This window comes from Lissotriton helveticus, chromosome 1_1, assembly GCF_964261635.1.
Source record: "Lissotriton helveticus chromosome 1_1, aLisHel1.1, whole genome shotgun sequence".
Lineage (NCBI taxonomy): Eukaryota > Metazoa > Chordata > Amphibia > Caudata > Salamandridae > Lissotriton > Lissotriton helveticus.
The window spans coordinates 987,311,833-987,331,513 of NC_136057.1; the positions used below are offsets into that span (position 1 = coordinate 987,311,833).

The window sequence follows — 19,681 nt, forward strand, 5'->3', positions numbered from 1 at the left end:
TGTACCCTTGTCTTACATGTGTGTCTTTTCAGGTGCGGTGGCGGGGCCGGACATGGCAGGACTGTCCATCCTCATCTTAGGACATTATTTTGTGAAGCGAGCGGAGCAATCCGAATGGGATAAGAACAGTAATCTTAATTTAGAATTGTATCCTAGGCTTTTCAGTTGTCATTGGCAGGGAAAAGGGAGCATTAGGTGGCACGAGCTATTTCCGGTATTAAATAAGGTGGTCAGGGGAGATATTTGTCCGGATGTCCTAGCCATTCACTTAGGAGAGAATGATCTGGTGCAATGCAAGGGCTTGGCGTTGATGAAACAAATGAAGCGGGATTTGCTGGAGATTCAGCAGCAGTGGGCAGGTTGCTATATAATATGGTCTGAATCTATACCTCGGAGGATTTGGAGAGGGGCCGAGCGGTCGGCGGCTATAGATAGGGCGCATAGGAAAATCAATTGGGACATGAGAATTTTTTGCGACAATGAGGGATTTAGGAGGATGGAGCACCTGAAGCTGCATTATGCTGCAGTATATTTCTTTAGGGAAGATGGGGTGCATTTGTCCCGATATGGCATGGAACTTTACATAGTGCAGCTGAAGGAGGCTTTGGACAGGGCGATAGGTGTGCGCAGGGACCCGAAACGTCAGGATGCCTAAAGGGGGCGGGGGAGTCGAAAGCCAGCAGGGACGACTTTCGAGTGACCTTTTTCCTAGCTCTTCCAGGATATAATGATGCTGGTTACAGTTATGAAGGAACATGAGAAGTTTACATAGTTAGATAGGTGTACAGAAGTTAGGAATGGCAAGTTGTGTTTATAACTGTTGCAGGGGGGAACATGTTTAGGGGAGGGGGTGGGGGTAAGGTAGGAAGACAATATTTAGTGAGGATTAGTTTTGTACGGCATAGGCCAAGGGATTTTATTTGTAAGGTGCACCTGTTTCCGATAAAGCGGCCTTTTTCACACCAACAAGCTAGTCTGTGGTCTGTGCTCCCCCCCTTTTCAGGCCAATAGGGCTTTGGGGGGCGGCCAACCCACTGGAGGCCTGCCCCTCGGGGGAATATGGGCCGGGGGGGGGGGTTTACCCAACATGAATACATTGTTGATAAAAATGGACAATGGTGACTACCAGTTGACCTCTGTCATTCTGTGGCTGCAGCATTTACTATATAATTTAGGTCTAGTAGAAATGTTAAGTACACTGGTCAAAGGTGGTGCAACGCATAATTCCCAAATTCATTTGAAATTTTGCTTAATGTAATTTTGTGTAATTTTTGCACATGAGAGACTCATTCGTCCAGAAAACATCTTCCCAGGAGATTTGTTTTACTCATATCAGTCTCCTGCCGGTATCTTGTGAAGCGTTTCTCACCCAAACTGCTAACTTGCATGAAAGAAGTCATGTGGGATACTGGCAAACATATAGCAAAAAAAGCATAATTTGGCAAAACCTTATTGGAATTTTACAATATTTTGCTAAAAAATGACACAATTTCACATAATTTGCTTACCTCACAAACAATTTTGCTTCACTCTAAAATGGATGAAAATACTGCTAGAGAACATGCTGCATAATTTACTTTTTTGTTGCATAATTTATATACCCATTCCACATAATGCTACCAGCATTGACAAGGAAAGAGCCCTGCAGCGTGGTTTGGAACTTGTCATTATGATGATTAAACTCTTATTTCAAAGGAAACCATTAAATACTTCTCATATTTCACAGTTCTATATAAAATATGCTTTTTATGCCAGTGTATTTTGCGCAATAAACATACATACACACACTCACACCAACTTACTTCATGCCTGCATGTTGATGACATCATCAACATAAACTGACCACTTTTCCCAAACTAACATAGTTGATGTAGTATCCGGCTGGATAAATTCTAGTGGTCAGCCTGTGATGTAATACACTCTACACCCACCCACAACAGGCGTCACCAGTCAGGTGACCCTGTTAATAAAAGGGGCCGGGCACACGTGCCCTGGGCCAGTTATCTACCCTCAATCTGGTGTCTGTGTGCTCCTTTACAAAGTATGTGGGCCTAGTATCCAGCAACTTTACAATGGCGACAAGTGGGTCTTATCCCACGTGTGCGGAGGCTTCGCTTCCCCTGGTTCTGGTGAGGGAAGTGTGAGCCGATGGAGGTGGTGATCGGGATCCCGCCCTGCAGCTGGTGTTCCCGCGATTGCGTGGCGACACACGAAGAGCCCCAGTGTGAGACAAGGTGACCGGGAGCCCACCCCACACCTCAGGGGTCCACTGTGAGCCCCCTCTGTGTGGATGCGCCGCGGAGTGCAGTGCATGTCGAGCGGTGCCCATCCGCATCGGCCGTGGGGTAGTGACCCGCATGGAGGACAAGGCTCGCCGGCGGTGAGGGACAAGTGAACTGTGACCTGACCGGCGTGAGGCGCCGCAGTGGACAGCGACGGCTCAGGCCCATCCCGCGCAGCGAAGAAACTACAGGTAGCTGCTGCGGGTGGGAGGGGGAGAAGAAACAGGGACAGGCTGCGCCTACCAGAGAGCCCGCAGTCTCCGTAACCCGGCCATGCACAGCCCGTGCGGAGCGAGACCCTGCAGCCTGGATTACCACACTGCGCACTGCCCCAGGTCCACAAAGCGGAGCCCACCCGCAGGTCACCGGCAGCGATTCCACCCTCGCGGCAGCACGAGAACCAAGTGAGGCTGCCAAGGGAGAGAGCTGATAGGGAAGTGGTGGTCCCGGACAGAGAGCGGGCCGTCCCCAGCGCCTGCCCATGCCCCAGCCTGCAGCCCAGACGAAAGGAACAGCCTGCCCTCAGCTGTACCGGCCCCGTCAGAGCGCCGGCAAGAGCCTGTTTCCCTTGTGCCCACACACCGGATGCCTACCACGCCAGCAGCGCTACTCAAGTCAGTACTTGTCCCCACAACAGCTCACAGCTCCGGGAAAAGAGAAACAAAACTGTCCTACCTTCCCCGCGCAGCTCGCACCTCAAACAGACCACACGATGCCCCGGGACAGCATGGCTGGCATCAGGTGAAGGGCTGCCACTCCCCGAGGAACAGTGCCTCCATCGCCGTGAGCCTCCAGTCAGGGTAGACACCTGCAACTTCCAGGAAAGGCTGCCTGGCCGAACACGGACGCACTACACTGCCACATAGCGGCCACAGGTGGTACTGTAGCCACACCATCCAAGCCTGCGGGAGGGAAACAGCCTGTAGTGTAAATATCAGCAGAACAGCAGGTCTGAACCCTTGTGCCCACAGAGCAGCTGAAACCAGTATACCCCCAGCCTAGGAACAGGGCTGAACTGTAAGGAATGCCTCAGACCCCCCACACAAGTATTGGGCACAGCTCGGCACAGAACCCTGCACCAGCTCCTCCAGCACCCACAACCAACAGCAATCAGGGCTAGCCACTGCAGTGCCTGTTGCGCCACCTGGTGGCACCCAAAAGGAACGCCCTGAAGAATGGACAGGCTGCCTGGCCAAAGCACATAGCCAGCTGTACCCCACAACCATCACCCCAAGCAGCAAGGTAGGCCCTGGTACCCACTACCCTGCTGGAAGTGGCAGGGTCAGCAAGAGAAGACTGCAAGTGATCCTAGCAGGAGGGTCCACACTGGCACGTCCGAAGAGCACTTAAGCACACTTGACTGCCCACCACGGCTGACGCCAGAAACGAGTGCTGCTGCACTACCACCTACGGACCTGCGGCACCCGAGCACAGCACAACGCTCCACTAACCACCAGGCAACAGTGTTTAACAGACCCCAATAGCGCACCACCACCATCAGGAAATCTGCATGCTCAAGCCCTACTACTGTGACGAACTGTGCTAGGCCCAGCGGGACGTGCCCTCAGAATTTCATGCCCCAAAGAGCGTCACCCTTGCACCCCAAGACACAAAGGCAATAGCAGCCATGCTCCCAGCACAGGAACAGGCCAGGAGGCAAAGCTCAGCGACACCCAGCAAGACGGCAAGCCTCTAGAGAAGCAAACGTAGAGAGGGTGTATTGCGCGCCACCCCAACGAGCTGCCCAAAACTTTCAAAGGAGAAAAGATGTTGCACATTACCAAGGGCTCCCAGGAAGCCGGGAGCTCCTCCAGCCCAGGCAAGTGCCGGCCAAGCTAGAGCAGCAATACCACAACAGAGTGGATGACCAGCTAAGGTAGCAACATCTCAAGGGAATGATGCCCCCAGCAATAGCGCAAGAAAGACTGGTACAGAGCACGCACCACACACATGGCTGCCCAAAGCCACCGTCAGTGAAGAGGTTGCGTTATCCACCCGTATGGGTGAACAGACACAACCGCCAACCACACCACAGGCACCCAAAGTGCCAGAAGAAAGTGTCCGAGATCGAGACAGAGCACGTCAAGAGCACGCAAAGCCAGAAGCACGCAGGAAGCAGCGCAAGTGAACCTGATTGCACAGACAGCACCCAGGAGACCTCTCCACAAAGAAGCCCTGCTGAATGCAGGTAAGAGAGCACCCACGTCTGCACCGCCCCATCGAAGCCCCGCAGTGGGCCGAAGACCACACACGGTGTCCTCCCTAACACTGTCTCAAGACGGAGTCGGCGGTGACCCAAGACGGCATGAGAGGAGTCGCAGGCCCCACGTGGCAGGCCGCCACAGCAACAGATACTCCAAACAACACAGCGACACGTGACCGGACATCACAGCGCACAGCAAGCAAGGAGCTCTTCACGCAGAGTGAACAGTCCGGACGAGTGCACCGTAAGACAGAAAGGAGCAGCCGCCAAGACGGAGCAAGCACGAAGCTCCTCAATCGAAGAGGGACCCTGCGAAATCCCTGAGGAGGGGATGGTGACACGGGAAGACCGTCACAAGAGAGATACGACCAGTGAAAATGTCCATGTGGAGCAAACGTGAGACAGGTGGCAGGAAGCCACATTCAATGAACGACCTGGTCGGAAGAAGAAGAGCATGGCACAATGCCATTCCGCAAAGGAGGAAAGAATAGTGGCATGACGCCACATGGCAGGCAACCAACACAGACATGCAAAATGGAAAAGAGAAGAGTGACAGAACCAAGGACTTGCATCAGCACCAAGGAAGGTGTTCATCCACACAAGCCAGCCACCGGGGTGCAGAGACGTCACTAGAGACAGCTCCGCGGGAGGACCTATTGTAAGCCGCTAGCAGCGCAGTCTGCATCTCAGCGCCACGATTTGCAGTTCGACCGTCCTCTCACTTGTCACCGGCTGCTTGGTATCGATAGCATCACACCTCGTAGTGCACTTGCCTGCAGACATCAGAGCAGTGCCACGAAGTCCCTCAAGTCCTTCTCACTCCCTCAAGTCACCCCGACAGAAGATCGCCGCCTGTCAGCCCACCGAAGAAAACTACCATCTTCTTACCACCGTCCAGGTGCATCACCACCAGGGAGCATCATACCACCCGAGTAAATCCACACACCCAGAACAACCGGAGCTCAGAGAGGTGAATCACCCAGGAACAGTCTGTACACCCCAGTTCATCCAAAGCCTGCCGAAGTCGAGCACACCCGGACATTGGGAGATCCACCCTTGGGGACTACACAAGACTTGACCGTGGCCTGTCGAGAGTTCCGCAGCAACCTTAAGCGTGGCCTGCGCAACATCCCGCACAGCCCACGCAGTCACGTGGCAGTCCAGGGGACAAGGGTCTCGGCGGAGTCCCCGTGCGAAAGGGGTCCGAGTGGGAGAGATGTGTCGGCTGCCGCTCCACGTCAGGCGCAGGAAACACGAAGGTTACGGCTGAAGACTGGTCACCCACAAGATCGGCAGAACAAGACGCAGCACCCAAGTCCAGACGGCGAGGACGTCCAGACCATGACACCACCCTCTAAGACTACATCAGCGACTTGGCTGTGAGTCCGTTGGAAGTTCCTCAGCGACGCCATTGCGCGGCTCTTGCAAAGCCCCGCGCGGTCCACACGGTCCCATCTCAGCCAGCCGGGAAGGCCCTCCAAGAGGCTCCAGTGGCAGTGGAGTCCAGGCGAGCAAGGCAAGTCGAACGTTGCTCAGCCATCAGGAGCAGGAGAGTCACCAAGCGCAACACCCCGCTGGAAGGCCTCACTTACAGAGATCGTCTACGACACCGAAGTGGATTTCACCACAGCTCCAGATGCATCAACACTAAATTTGTACAAATGAACTTCACCACTGCGAGACCAGGCCAGTCTACACAACGTCACCTAGGCGAATAAGCCATCCTGACCATGCTCTCCAGAACTGCCCAGCAGACGGCCTGAAGAAACTCATTTGGTGGTGATTTTTGCTTAGTTGTTTTTCTTACAGGTTGGACTTTTGTTTGTTTTTTTCATTAAAATTTGGGAGGGGTGTAGTATCCGGCTGGATACATTCTAGTGGTCAGCCTGTGATATAATATACTCTACACCCACCCACCACAGGCGTCACCAGTCAGGTGACCCTGTTAATAAAAGGGGCCGGGCGCACGTGCCCTGGGCCAGTTATCTACCCTCAATCTGGTGTCTGTGTGCTCCTTTACAAAGCATGTGGGCCTAGCGCCCAGCAACTTTACAGTTTCCTCAACCTCCCACTAGCCTATCACAACATAAAACACAAGCGCCTATTTGTATCAACAGCGGATCCGTTATCACTTGAAAAACAGCACTAGCATTATAAGAAGAGAGGCCAGGTGTAATGTGAGGCCATGACCCGCCTTGCTCCCTGTTGTTCCCCCGCCTAGCTCTCTGTTGTTCCCCCCTAGCTCGAGGGACTCATTAATCAATCCAGTCAAATTGAGAATCACAATTTATCTGTCCCAAAACTAAATTGCAGCAGAATGAATTTCATTGTCAACCTTGGCTAAGGCCCGCCATTTCTTCTGCTGATTGTTTTGACAGCCTTGTTAAAAGCGTCTTGTTTAACGACTTGGTTGGCGAACGCAAAGAAAACATGGACCGAGGAAGCCATCTTGACGGAGACCCAAAAGCCGAGGTGCGCGGGAGGAGTGGGCCTTCTCTCCTAGAGACCCACAACCTCACACTGCCTTCGCGCGCGGAACAAGAACAGCTGCTTGGAAACAAATATGTTTCACTTACAGATTTTTAAATTGCAATCATGTAATGGATGTGTAGGGCGCGTGCACTGCCAGCGTCATTTGTCTTCCCCTGTCATCTCCACACTAAAGGAAGACCGTTGAAGCGTGCTGCGTAGGGCTGACCGGCCCGCTCTCCAGATGTTTCAGGGTTTATAAATACCTGCTGAAAGGCATGTGCGGTTGACGCTTCAAGAGGATTTGGGTGTTATTTTTACACACCACCTGACTAATTTTGTCCATCAGCAAAATGAATAAACTCAACCACCGTAGATGTGTTCAGTGGCGTGTCCGCATTACACACTTCAGGGGCCGGGAGAGCCGGAGAACGCGGTGCGTATTATCCAATCCACTCACAGAGGACTTCCGTCTGCAATTATAATCCCAGGATGCGCGTCTGAACAGAATTTTGTTTTTGCACTTTGCATTTTTACTATTGTTGTATTCGTACCATTTACTTTTGTTTTCTTTTACACAGACCCAAAACCAAGGAGGACAACAATTGTACGGCGTTTTCATGGATAACTTAATTGTTTGCAGGGATAAAATACATGTAGTGAGCACACACCCGTGCAGACTCATCAACACACAAAGCTAAAACGACAGTTCAGAAATACAGCACATACAAATACACATAGATAACATTAAACTATAAGGCTAACTTGAAAATAGGTCCTACATAAGCAGCAAGCATAACGTTCATCAATCATATGCCATTACATATGAGCACAACTAATCAAATACAGATGAATCAGCTGTAAAATAATATGACAGTCTGAACTTTGTAACAGACATTGGCTAAACCAATAGCTCTCTGTTTTAGAAGGTGTTGATTGGCTTTGCCACTGTTTGCTTAGCACTCTGTGTCATTCCTCGATGCATGCATCACAATCCTTACAAGCAAGTCACAAGTCATGATGCAAACGCACTCATGTGTTATGATGCATGCACATATATGTGTGCACATGGCTGCCATCTTGTGAATCATTCCAAGATGGCGGTTGTGTAGAACGCATACATGTGTATGTGATCCTCACAAAAAAAATGTGAAAAATAAATATGGGATGGTGTCGGGCAGGAGAGCCCCACAGAGGGACGAAAGAGGTGTATGTGCAGGCGGTGGGGACCTTCCTAAAAATGTAATATTACGCAGGAATTAAAGCCAATGCATGAGAAGACTAGTTTCACATCCACAAAAAGCCTTGGGCATCGCTAATGGACATTCATTCGGCCAGTGCCAAAGACCATTACATGACAGTAGCCAATGCCTGAAAGAGGTGTACAAATGCCCCCTTTGTATTTGTAGGTATGCAAATGTGCACGTTATGTGTTGTGTGGGTGCTGTTCGTAGGTGCGCCCTAAAAAGGGTTTATCGTTTGTGTCCAGAGTTTTCACCTTGTCGTTTCTCCCAGGAGAATGCAGGACCCTTTAGAATGAAAAAGATTACCCCCCCCCAAAAAAAGTGAAGGATAAAGAGGCAGAGTTTTGTTTTCAGTTATTGCGTTCTGATTGCAGCATGCCACTTACCACGAGTGTGACCTCGGATCAGTAACATTATCTCCTTTGTTAGAGCAGTGCCTTACTGTTTTGCAATTCGTTAATTTGTACAGTTGTGTACTGATGGGATGCTGTGTGAATCCCATTGATCCGTATATGATAATAATAAAATTCCACAACGTACATTGCATTGCATTTATATAGCGATTGCTACTTCTGAGGAGGTGATGAACACGCTCGGTAAATAATGGGTGTTTTCAGGGTTCATCTTGTCAGTTGGACAGCTTCAAAAGACAGCATTGGGTCCTAGCGAATACAAGTTGTAAATGCCAATAAAGAAACATGTTTAGAAAGTTGAGATGTGAGACAGGTTTCAACAAGAGATTCTGGTGCTTGTAGGTTAGAACACACCTCCTGGGAGATATTTGCAGATAATAGAAAGACTCAGATTCAGAGAGAATTTATGTGGAGCATTTAAGAAATACCTGAAGCATCGCCAATTTAATCCAGTGTTGTTTTTCGGTATCCATAAAGTCTTGTCCTAAATGATCTATTTTGCATTTATTTATTTATGGTTCTTCGCCATGCTGGTGCCACTTCACGGTTACTTTGAAGCAGCTCTACCAAAGGAGAGAGGATGTGGAGGACGAGCGAAAGATAAGGTGTATAATTGTCAGTTGAGGTCCTTGGCTGGTGCCAGGACCATGGGCTGGCATAAGGAAATGGGGGTTTAAACCCCCTCTGAATCGTAGAAAGGCATCTTCCAGTTTGAGTTGAAGGAGATTGCCAAGGACCAAGGCTGGTGCTTCAAGAGAAACTCTAAAAAGATCATGTGCAATGAAATGGAAACAACTTGCTCAAGCATGCTTCGAAGACGCACTGGGGCACTTCAGATTTGCTCCAGTACAAATCTTGTGACTACAATTTAAAGGTGGCTGGTGTAAATTTTGGATGCTCATGGGAGTATCCCAATTTGTTCCAGGCTACAGTCCTCACCTACACTAAGAATGACAATCTTTTGGGACTAATAAATGAAGAGCCTTGCCTTGAATTATTTGAAGTTCCTTGAGTGATCATTCTAGAGCGCTCCATTAGAAAGAAATGGCAATGTAAGGTAAACTTTTAAAAATTACCAGCAGAAATAATTCACTAGAGGAAAATACTTTAAAGTTGATGGAGGTGGAAAAGGGACCAGATAAGTCCAGTTTATCTGGCCAAAAATTGAATAGCATTTAAAATGTGTTTTATGCTTGCTTTAGAGACAAAGACTATTATGAACGCTTGAGAGCAGAATTGTCAGATTGAGATTACCTAAACTGTGATCAGTGCAAAAGAGAATCCTAATCAGAAGCAATAGGCTGCAGTCACACTTTTGTGCTCTATATTTCAGACAGGTCCTGCACTGTTGTCACTAGATTAAACTGGGTCAGAAGAAAGCCTGTGTAGTAGAGCGGAAAATCCTACAATTTACATCTTACTGCTAAACACAAGAGAAGGTTGCTTGACGTTGCAGGTCATATTCACACTCACCATTTTCCGTGATGATCCGGGGTACTTCCTTCTCAGCCGGTGAAATGCATCGGATTTGGTTGCCCACCACTGTTCCGTCCATCTCAGACAAGTCTTCAAAAGTGCAGCTGACCCCAGCTGAAAGCTCAGGAACATTGTAAGCTTCCAACACCAACTGCAAACAGAATATAACCTTCTCATGAACAATACACAGATGAACGGATTCTTCTAAACCAGTAGAACCTAAAAATGGGGTCAAGGCTTCTCAACAGCCAAAGAATACACTCAATTACCAAAGGAAGGAGCCAGGTTTGTCATGCAGAAAATGCAAAAATGCTATGTAAATTCTAAATAGAATAATTATAATTACGTTTTATTACATGATGCAACAGAAAATCAGGTGAATTTCCAACACCTTTGAAGCACTGAGTGACCAAATATGCTGTTCAAAACATACTCTTTTAGTGACCGAGACATGGTTTACTTCCTGGCTTGCAGAAAAGCTGTCTCTGGGATAGATAAGCGCTGGCATCTAGGGTGACCAGCAGTGCTTGAGTCAACTAGACCTTCTATAGGTATGTAGCCGATAGGTTGAGAAACATTTAAACTGCTAATAATAATATCTCTAAGAAACAGTAAAAACTGTGGTATTATGCCCTGTAACAAACATGCTATCCCTATTAATGTTACACCAAACCTTACGAGATGCACCATTATTCAAATGGTGACTTTTCTTCTCAGTGGAAGATATAACTGTTTATGGCTTTTAAAAAGAAACTAACACCCAGGTTCTTATAGTCATTTTCAACAATAGTATTGATTCTGAAGGGAAATGGGTGAGATAAGCACGCAGTCCGTGTTTGCAGTAGAACCAGCAAGAACAATTTCACTGGAGGGACGGTTTTCAGATCAGGATCGGTTGCCATGACCCTGCCATACCCATGTTGAACTATTTTGAAGTCTTTACTTGCTGTAATATGGGGATGATTTGAACATTTATGTGAAGGTGACTTGGTTTCCAGTCTGAATTTGCAGTGAGAGTGAGCTTTACAGAGGCCCATTGGAATTATGCGATTGTGCAGCCGCTGTGATTTTTGCATAATTATAGATTTTCCACCTTTGTCACATAACCCATCATCTGGCACATCATCTACAGATTTTAACACCAAAAATGTTTAGCTTCTGGCTCAAACGGTTCAAAAGTTACTAAAAATGTGATGGCCCATGTTGCCACTCAGTGGGAGGCCCTTTGAAAAGTTGGACTGGTCACCTTTTTGTTGCATATTGCTAGATTTGGATGTTAACCTTGTATGAATGAGGGGCAACCAATGCCCAGAGAATGTTACCAAGTTTAAAAATGATGAAATAATGACGTATTACTATTATAAAATGTGCCACCTTAGTCCAAACAAATTGCCTTTTCTTGCCACATAATTTACTCAACCCTGCCACATAATTTGGCCCTCTCCTACTGCATAATTCCAGTGACCCCGTCTATACAACTTCAACAACAATAGCACAGTTTGATCGCCAACACCTCAGTATAGACAGAGTGAGTAAGAAAACTCACAATCCCAGAGAAAAGGCGGGGTTGAATCTATAAAGTATGATACAGCGTCACTAAGTAATGGCATTCTTTGAATACGAACGGGTTCAAGTTTTTAGAGAAATACACAGTAATAATAGAGTCTGCGGCCTCTGGATTCAATTGGCCCACTCAAGCAAGAATGGGAGAGACAACCAAATTGAAATTCTCAAGGATGCAGCCATTATGCCGAAGCATCCTTTCTACTCCGCGCCATTGCTATGAGAAGGTCCATTTACCTAGTCCCTGAAAATGTTTCAGATAATTCCCTCCAAATAATTGCCACAGCAGCCTGCAATCAGGGGCATTTTTTATACAGAGAAATCAATGCCACTTTTTATGTAGTATGTTTTTTAATATATTATTTTATATTGTACAGGTACAGGGGCGCTAACAAGAGGATTGAAGACAGCGGGAAGGCTTGAGTCGGCTTTCTGAAGCCGTTTTGTATGAATTTTGTAACATATAAAATAGTGTGGCAGAACGACAGCAAAGCACATCATCGGGCTAAGGACTTTCGGTTAATAAGCTAGTTTTAGGCAACCAGGTTATAGCAATATGAATTTATAACATTTTAAGCAGTCAGTGAGGCAGAGAAAGCAGGGATTTCTGCAGTTAGTTTGTATTATGGAAACATAATTTGAATTGGAAATAGACGTTTGGACGCTAGCAGCCAAAGTAGTGTAAAATTGTAATACATGTGTGAATGCTAAATAGTAAACGTTTTTTATAACATTGCATCAGGGTATTCTTTCACTATATTTTTTGCAGGGGGATTCTCCACCTATAACAACACTTAATCCTCTTTTCCTGCTTTCAGTCTGGCATTTTCCCTGGGCATTCAGGAACATTCAGGGGCGGCTCCTCCGCCAAGGTGGAGTAGCGTCGCCAGCCTGTCCATAGAGGCAAACGAAAAATAAAATGATCTTAATGCAGATCATTTTGTTTTTTGACCTGTGACTGAGTCTTGGGGGAGGGGGACGAGCACTGCACCAGGGGGAAGAGAAGTGGTGGGCCAAGCCATCAGTGCGCATGACGGTTTGGCCGGCCATCTTAAGACAGCCAAACCTTCATGCGCACTGACATCTCTCCAACCCAGCTGTGCTGCTTTTCGATGAGGACACAACTGCTCCCCTTTGTGCCCGTCACGCTTGGAGATCACAGACTCCAAGGCATCGGAGTTTGCATCTAATATAGACAAATTAATCGCCAAGACTTGGTTCGGCAAAATTTTGAAAAGAAATTGTCTAGCTAATTCTCTAAGGACCTTACTTGTGAAGGCCATTATATATGGCTCGACCATCGTGGTAGGCTGTTTTAGACACACGATAATATTGCTGACTACAGGGGTCAATTGTTTACAATACGTCATAGTCCTGAGGATGGTCTAATCAACGCAAGCCTGAGAGACCGAAACGTCGACAAAGACACTTTTCTGTTTTGAATTTGTTTGTATTTAAGATTTTGAGAATGTGTCTAGAGTTGGAATTGTGAAGGTTTAGTCACTATAACAGCCGCCTTCTGATTTCAATGTCTGTATTATTCTGAGTACCCTTTATGAATTTACAAGATAAAATTGACTATATTTTTTAAGACATACCCGTGTCTTTGCTGCTTATTATTATAAGTTATTTTCTCGCGAAGATTGATTCTTATACTCAAAAGGAATTTGTTTTCAAATCATTGTTGAATAGCTCATTAGGCAGATAAATCGCTATTTCTGCATTTGACTAAGATATCAAATTATCCAACTGTGTATATTTAGCAAATCCCTTGAAGGCACGTTTACCTATCCACATGAAAATATCAGCAGGCACAGGCTCCCAGCTTCCGATGGAGCGCAAAACAAGCCCGCTCCGCCCAATCCTGACACTGCACTCATGGTGAGAGCAGCCTCGGGATTGGCCGCAGTGGAAGCTGGGAGGAGAAGACCGGGGAGCAGAGCAGCGAGCAGAAGACTGGCAGGTACGTTTTTTTTTCAATATAATTCCAACCCCCTTGCACTGCCTCTTCCTGTGCTGCCCCAAAAGATTCCTCTTACACCAGCTGCTACTGGGAAAATCACTCTACTCTCAAATGGCCAACAACCGACCCCTCATCACTCACCTCCACATGATTCTGGTTTCTCCTATTAAGTAAATCTGCTTATAATGAGATGCACTGGATTTTGTGAGGTCAAACTGAACCCAGTACATACCAACATGGTGGGATTGTAGTATTTACTTGGGCTGACTATCACATTCTCATTCCACATCCTGCAACTTGGAATCAGGAAAAGCTTAGAAATACTGCATTTTCTCCCCATTCTGTTGTGCAAACCTCAAAATGTTATGTATTTACGCCTCAGAAATTCTGCAAGATTTAACCTTGGGGCATTTTTGTTGGTGGGCTTCCATAATGTTGTGTTTTCTCCCATATTTTGAAGATGACTTGAAAATTGCTCTCTCCTTCTCACCTTTAGGACGAGGAGTCGTTTCATAACCGGCATTCTGTGTGTCTGGTTGATAACGATATGTGGATATCGAGTCCATTAAATCTTTGCTCATTCTCTTGATCCTTTACCTCTTGATATCCTTCCACTGATCTCCTACTGTCCCTTCAGTCCATCCATTACTGCATCATTCAGGTATCATGTAGGCATTGCCAGTAATACCACAATGTCAGCGGAGGCCCTGGCATCTGCTTCCCCGGTAATCTCATAATTAGAGATCCCTACGTGGCAAGTGGGGATCCCTGTCAAAAAATTATAATCCTTTAGGCGGGCATTTGTGGTTTTTCAGGACTTTGTTTCTGAAAATGAAAAACTCAATGACTCTAATGCGCCAGTAGCTTTCCCCTTGTGCATGGTGGTCATTGTGAGTTTTCCCTGCCTACGTTCATCATGTCTTGCATTAACAAACTTGGAAAGGGTAAATTGGTGGCAGTCACACTGGTCTAGAAAGGCAGGGTGATGTCACCATGGCTAGGTAGATCAGCAGCAGATGGGCTATCAATGGTTTCTGCTGGTGCATCCCACGAAGGCTCCACCTTAGGAAAACCTGCTTCACCCCTCATCTGAATGAGGCAAGAGAACAGCAAGGTTGGCGGTGTGATGGCGGCCATTTTTTGGTTGGTGTCTCCATCCTCTAAATGCCTCCCACTGAGTTTAATTTCCACTTTGACTCTTCTATCTGACATCAAATTCATGTGGCATTTATGAGCCCCCCCTCCACCCCCGATTATCTCTGGTAAACTGCGAACGTGGATTCTTATGTTTCTCATTTTAACTTATGCTCAGTCCATGCTTTCGCTCATTTTGTTTTTACCTTTTTTCAAATGTACTTTTCACGCAAGATACATAAGTATGGCCAGAAGAGTGGGAAATGTATCAAGGACTTTTCATCCCTTGAACCAAAAGATTGGAGCTAGAGTATCTGGTTCCATTCTCCAGCACTACATGAGTTTAAGTGCACTATGATTGTGCAATGTCCCTTTCTTTCACTTTCACAGCGATGAGATTTACCATCACTTTGAAACCTATAAAAGGAGAAGGAAACACGTGCATCGTATTTTAAAGGCTTTCTTGTGGCTGAATCCAATTAAGTCGATACGCTACACATCAGGTGCCGCACAACAGACCATGGACTGTTCTGTAGATGTTATTCCTCCACTTCCAAATAGTCCTACTATTGCTGTTGTCTTCTCAAATCGTTGTCTCTCTTACCAGCTGTGCCCTTCTTGCCAATCGTCCTTCTTGCTAACATTTCTGTTCTAAGACGTCTGTATGGGGTTCCAACCCACCCATCCTATCGCACTTGTGTACTTCTTCTTCTATCAATTCCTTCCTCTTCCGTCCCAGGCTCACCATGTTGCCTCCTAATCCCCACCACCGAGGCATATTCACCATTGTGTTCTGTCTCCTTTAATGCTCTGATACTCTGAGCTTCTTTGCTTTACTGCTCTCCCACAGTTGACCAAACCCGATCAAATTCGGCACCTGCTTAAGAACAAATCTTCTTTGTCACAGCCTACTTCCACCTGCCCTTTTAAACTAGCCAAGCACTTTGTCTTTTCTAAATGTGGTTTTATCGAGATTGAGTCTGATTTACTTATACATAAATGGAAAAAAATACAAAATAAGTTGACTAAATGTTTTAGCAAGTAAGGTTTGTCTACTCATAAATATATGCATTTATTAAAAAGAAAACTTTTTTTCATTCGGCAAGCTAGGTTGATGCTAGGTCACATAACCTAAAAACATATTGCAGAGGTGTCCAACATTGGCCCAAGATGGCAGCTGCATCAAAGTTTTTACCCTATCTACATGAAATTGAATTACATAATTAGAGAAAAAACGTAATACACGGAACAATCAGAAAATCTTTTCGACATTGGTTTTATAAAAAGCCTGGCAGGATTCTGGAAATCATGGACAAATAGTTAACAACCAGGCTATAAGGGTATACACTGGTTCTAGATAGGTCCAGGCGAAATTGCCTTTATGCCTGCATAATCATGGTTAATTTCCTGGATTTTGCTATGCAATTTGTATGCAAAATCGATGAGATTATGCCATTACGCCATGTGGCGCAATTGGTGCTTCATTCAGGTAAAAATCTTATCATGGGACCATGGGAAAGCATAATTGAACTGATATCCAGCAGCTGTTGTTCCTGTCACTTGCAATTTTGTGCTTTTTGTTGGACCCAAAAACATTTTTGTGCCAGAAGTGGACACAAGTATGCATTTTACACACACAGAAAATTAAATATGTTAAAACTGGCAACTCACATAATAAGTCGTAATCTTGTGCAATTGATTTTGCATTTTGTTTAATTTCTACAAAGGAAAGTATGCAGATTATGCACATTCCTATTGGGCATAGTTCGGTATTGACTTGTTAACACAGCCCATCTGTGATGAAAATAGTTGGACTTACTTATGACAGCATAGACTTCTTTGTAAGAACTATGGACTGCAGCAGTGATAAGCATTTCTGTCATCGGTATAGAGGTTGACTGGCTTATAGGCAACTAGAGCGCATACTCATGCCTGTGTAAGGATGGGAAGACTGTAGCAAAGCCGGCTTTTCCGATTTAATGGCCTACTGAAAATTCATGCAATTTCCCCATAGGCTTCTTTGGCTCTCTGCTCAAACACATAAGGAAACAAAAAGGATAAAAAAATCCATTTTCAACCATTGTTTGCCACATATCTAATGAATAATCAATGTCAGCAGACATCTCACTCTTCAAGCAGCCAAAATCACGCCTGAAAAGATTAACTGGCCGTGGAAATCATTCAGAATGCTCCTGCCATGTTTCCCTTGCGGCCACAGCGTTTTCGATGAATTCGCCCATTTTGAATTCCAACCTTGATCTGTTACAGGATGTCCCAGTTTGTCCATTAATGAGTACAGTGATTGGCAATCACGGACTGCATTGGCCTAGGTTGAAAAAACAGTGGCCATGTTCTCCATTTGAAGCGTGCATAGCTCCAGCATTTTTGAGCAGTAATAAAAACACTCAAGGGAGAAGAAGAAGTGAAATATTTGTCAATGATAAACACAGCCGGGGTTGTTGTAGCTTTTGCAAATGAACGTTGCATTTTGCCTCTTTTCCCTGAGGAGAGAATGAGCACATTTAGGAGACGAGCATGCCCTCGCCGCAATCTCGCGCTCGAGCGATGCGTTAATGTGCTCTCGATTTGCTCTGATGCGAGGCTTCACTGGCCTGGGGCCCTGGTAATCTTCTCTGGCTTGTGAATTGACGCAGCCCCGGGAGGCTTTGTTCCCATTTTCAGATTAGGCTGAAGCTGTGCGTACAGGCCAACAGGGCACTCCACCCTCTGGGTGCAAATTCAATAGCGAGCGGAGGCCATTAGGCAAACGAGCTCCGCAATGGTCTCAGGCTCTATTCGGGCATCCTGAACATACTGGTGAATTTTTGCAGTTTAGAGAAAGAAAAATCGCACCAATGAGGTAATTGCGACACCCTACGAAGACTAGCCTTGCTATTACGACCATTTTTCCATTCTAATCCCTACCCACTCATCTACTGAAATAAATAGATCTGTCCACTGCTAGAAGGACAACAAAACGGATCTATCTGGCTAGGACTTTGGAAGTTTCTTGTCTATATATCTGTATCACATATGTTTCCATATACGTCTCAATCTATGTAACGCCATAAGCTGTGATTACTAAAACATGACATATACATTTCTAGCATACGTACGATCCATGAATCTAAAAATTCTTCTTTGGGCTCCTCTGCAGACAACTCAGAACAGAACTTAGAAGATGAAGTAATAAAATCAGTCTTGAAAACATAATAATTTTGGACTCTATCTTGTCTGAGCTAGAGTTAATTCTGTCAGAAAGAACAGGCACTCCAACGAGATCAGTGGTGTCCAAAGAATGTCCAGGAAGGCTGAATCCAAGCCAGAGTTTCAGGCGATCTATATATGAAACATTTACATAGAAGGCAAAGATTGTCATGAAAATCTGGACTTACGTGAGACACATCAGAACTTCATGGTGCTTTATATACCCATCCAACTAACCCACGATTGATCACAGATAACCTTGACGAAGTATTAGCTCCAATTCAAAATAGTGTGACAAGAATAGGAATTGCATGGGCTGGGATCTGATTTTAAAAATCTAAGATGCTCATCACACCATACTGAAATAACTGGAGCTATGATGCACGGACTTCTGTGGAGAAATGCCTCATAGAGATCAATACTAATTGTTAAAAAAAAAAAACCCTAGCTAGGTTAAATTCAAAATAATAACCCAGGAAAGGCATGAGCTTTTTCTAAAACCATAAGATCTTTAGTATTGTAAACAAATTGAGGGTTTCATATATATAGACCACTCAGCCCTTTATGGCCTGCACATTTAATGGTCATATGTCTTTTTTCCAAATGCAAGACAAATTTTGTATCAATGTAAGTGAGATATCCTTAAGTGTGCCCTGTAGAACTATACAGTTGGACCTGGTCCTTTTTGCAGGGTTATCCCCAAACATTGTGGCTTCATCCTCCTAATTTTCTGACCTTCATTTTGTTGGCTTTAAGACCCTGGGCACTCAACCACTGCTAATCAGTGCATATGAGTGTGTGCTCTCTCCCCTAACACATGGTGTGATTGGTTTATACCTGTTTGGCATATATAATTTACTTGTAAGTTCCTTGTGCAGTGGTATCCCAGATACCCAGAGCCTGTAAATTAAATGCTACTAGTGGGCCTGCAGCACTACTTGTGCCACCCACTGACGAGGCCTTTCAAACTTGTCTCAGGCCTGTCACTGCAGGGCCTGCATGTACAGTTTACTGTCACATTGACTTGGCATTTAAAACTACTTGCCAAGCCTTAAATTCCCAGTTTTCTACTTATAGATCACCCCTAAGGTAGGCCCTAGGCAGCCCTATGGGCAGGGCGCTGGGCAAGTAAAAGGTAGGTCATGTGTCTTTATTGTGTGGCATGTCCTGGTAGTGCCAAACAGACTTTTTGGATTCTCTCTACAGTGAGGCCTACTCCCCCCATAAGTAAGCATTGGGAATTCCTTTATAGGTACTTAAGTGGTAATTCCTGATCTAAAAGGAGTAGCATTGCCATGTTTGGTACGTTTGGTATAGTGGTGATAAATCCTGCTTATAGGTGTAGCTGGGTTTTACATTCCTTTTTTAGAAATGCCACTTTTAGCAAGTGGGAATTTCTCTGTGCTTATTAGTTTTTTGCAGCCTGAGTCCAATCCACATCTGGGCCTGGGTTACAGCTACACTTTGTGCATAGTTTCAGACAGCCTTCCCGCAGGAAGGGTTGGGTGTAACAAGTAACATCTGCATACTGATAGTCGTCCTAGGCTGGGAAAAAAGGGGCATTCACACTTTACATTGTATAGTCTGTGTCCTGCCCTCACATACAGGGCTGACTTACCCCTTACTGTTGTCTCGAGTCAGGGCTGGCGTGGACATTTGAAAGGGGGTGTTGTGCCCTTCTACGGTTTCCTCGGAAGTTACCTCTACATCAAAGACATTTGTAGCAG

General features: G+C 45.8%; 1 protein-coding gene across 1 annotated transcript in view; it reads right to left on the reverse strand.

The window, feature by feature from the left end:
* PLXNA4 (plexin A4) overlaps positions 1 to 19,681 on the reverse strand; it is a 1,016,639-nt gene that overhangs the window by 376,671 nt on the left and 620,287 nt on the right. Inside the window, exon 8 of the mRNA XM_078677443.1 lies at positions 10,085 to 10,238. Within this exon, the coding sequence (XP_078533569.1) occupies positions 10,085 to 10,238 (154 nt within the window). The remainder of the gene's footprint in view (positions 1 to 10,084; positions 10,239 to 19,681) is intronic.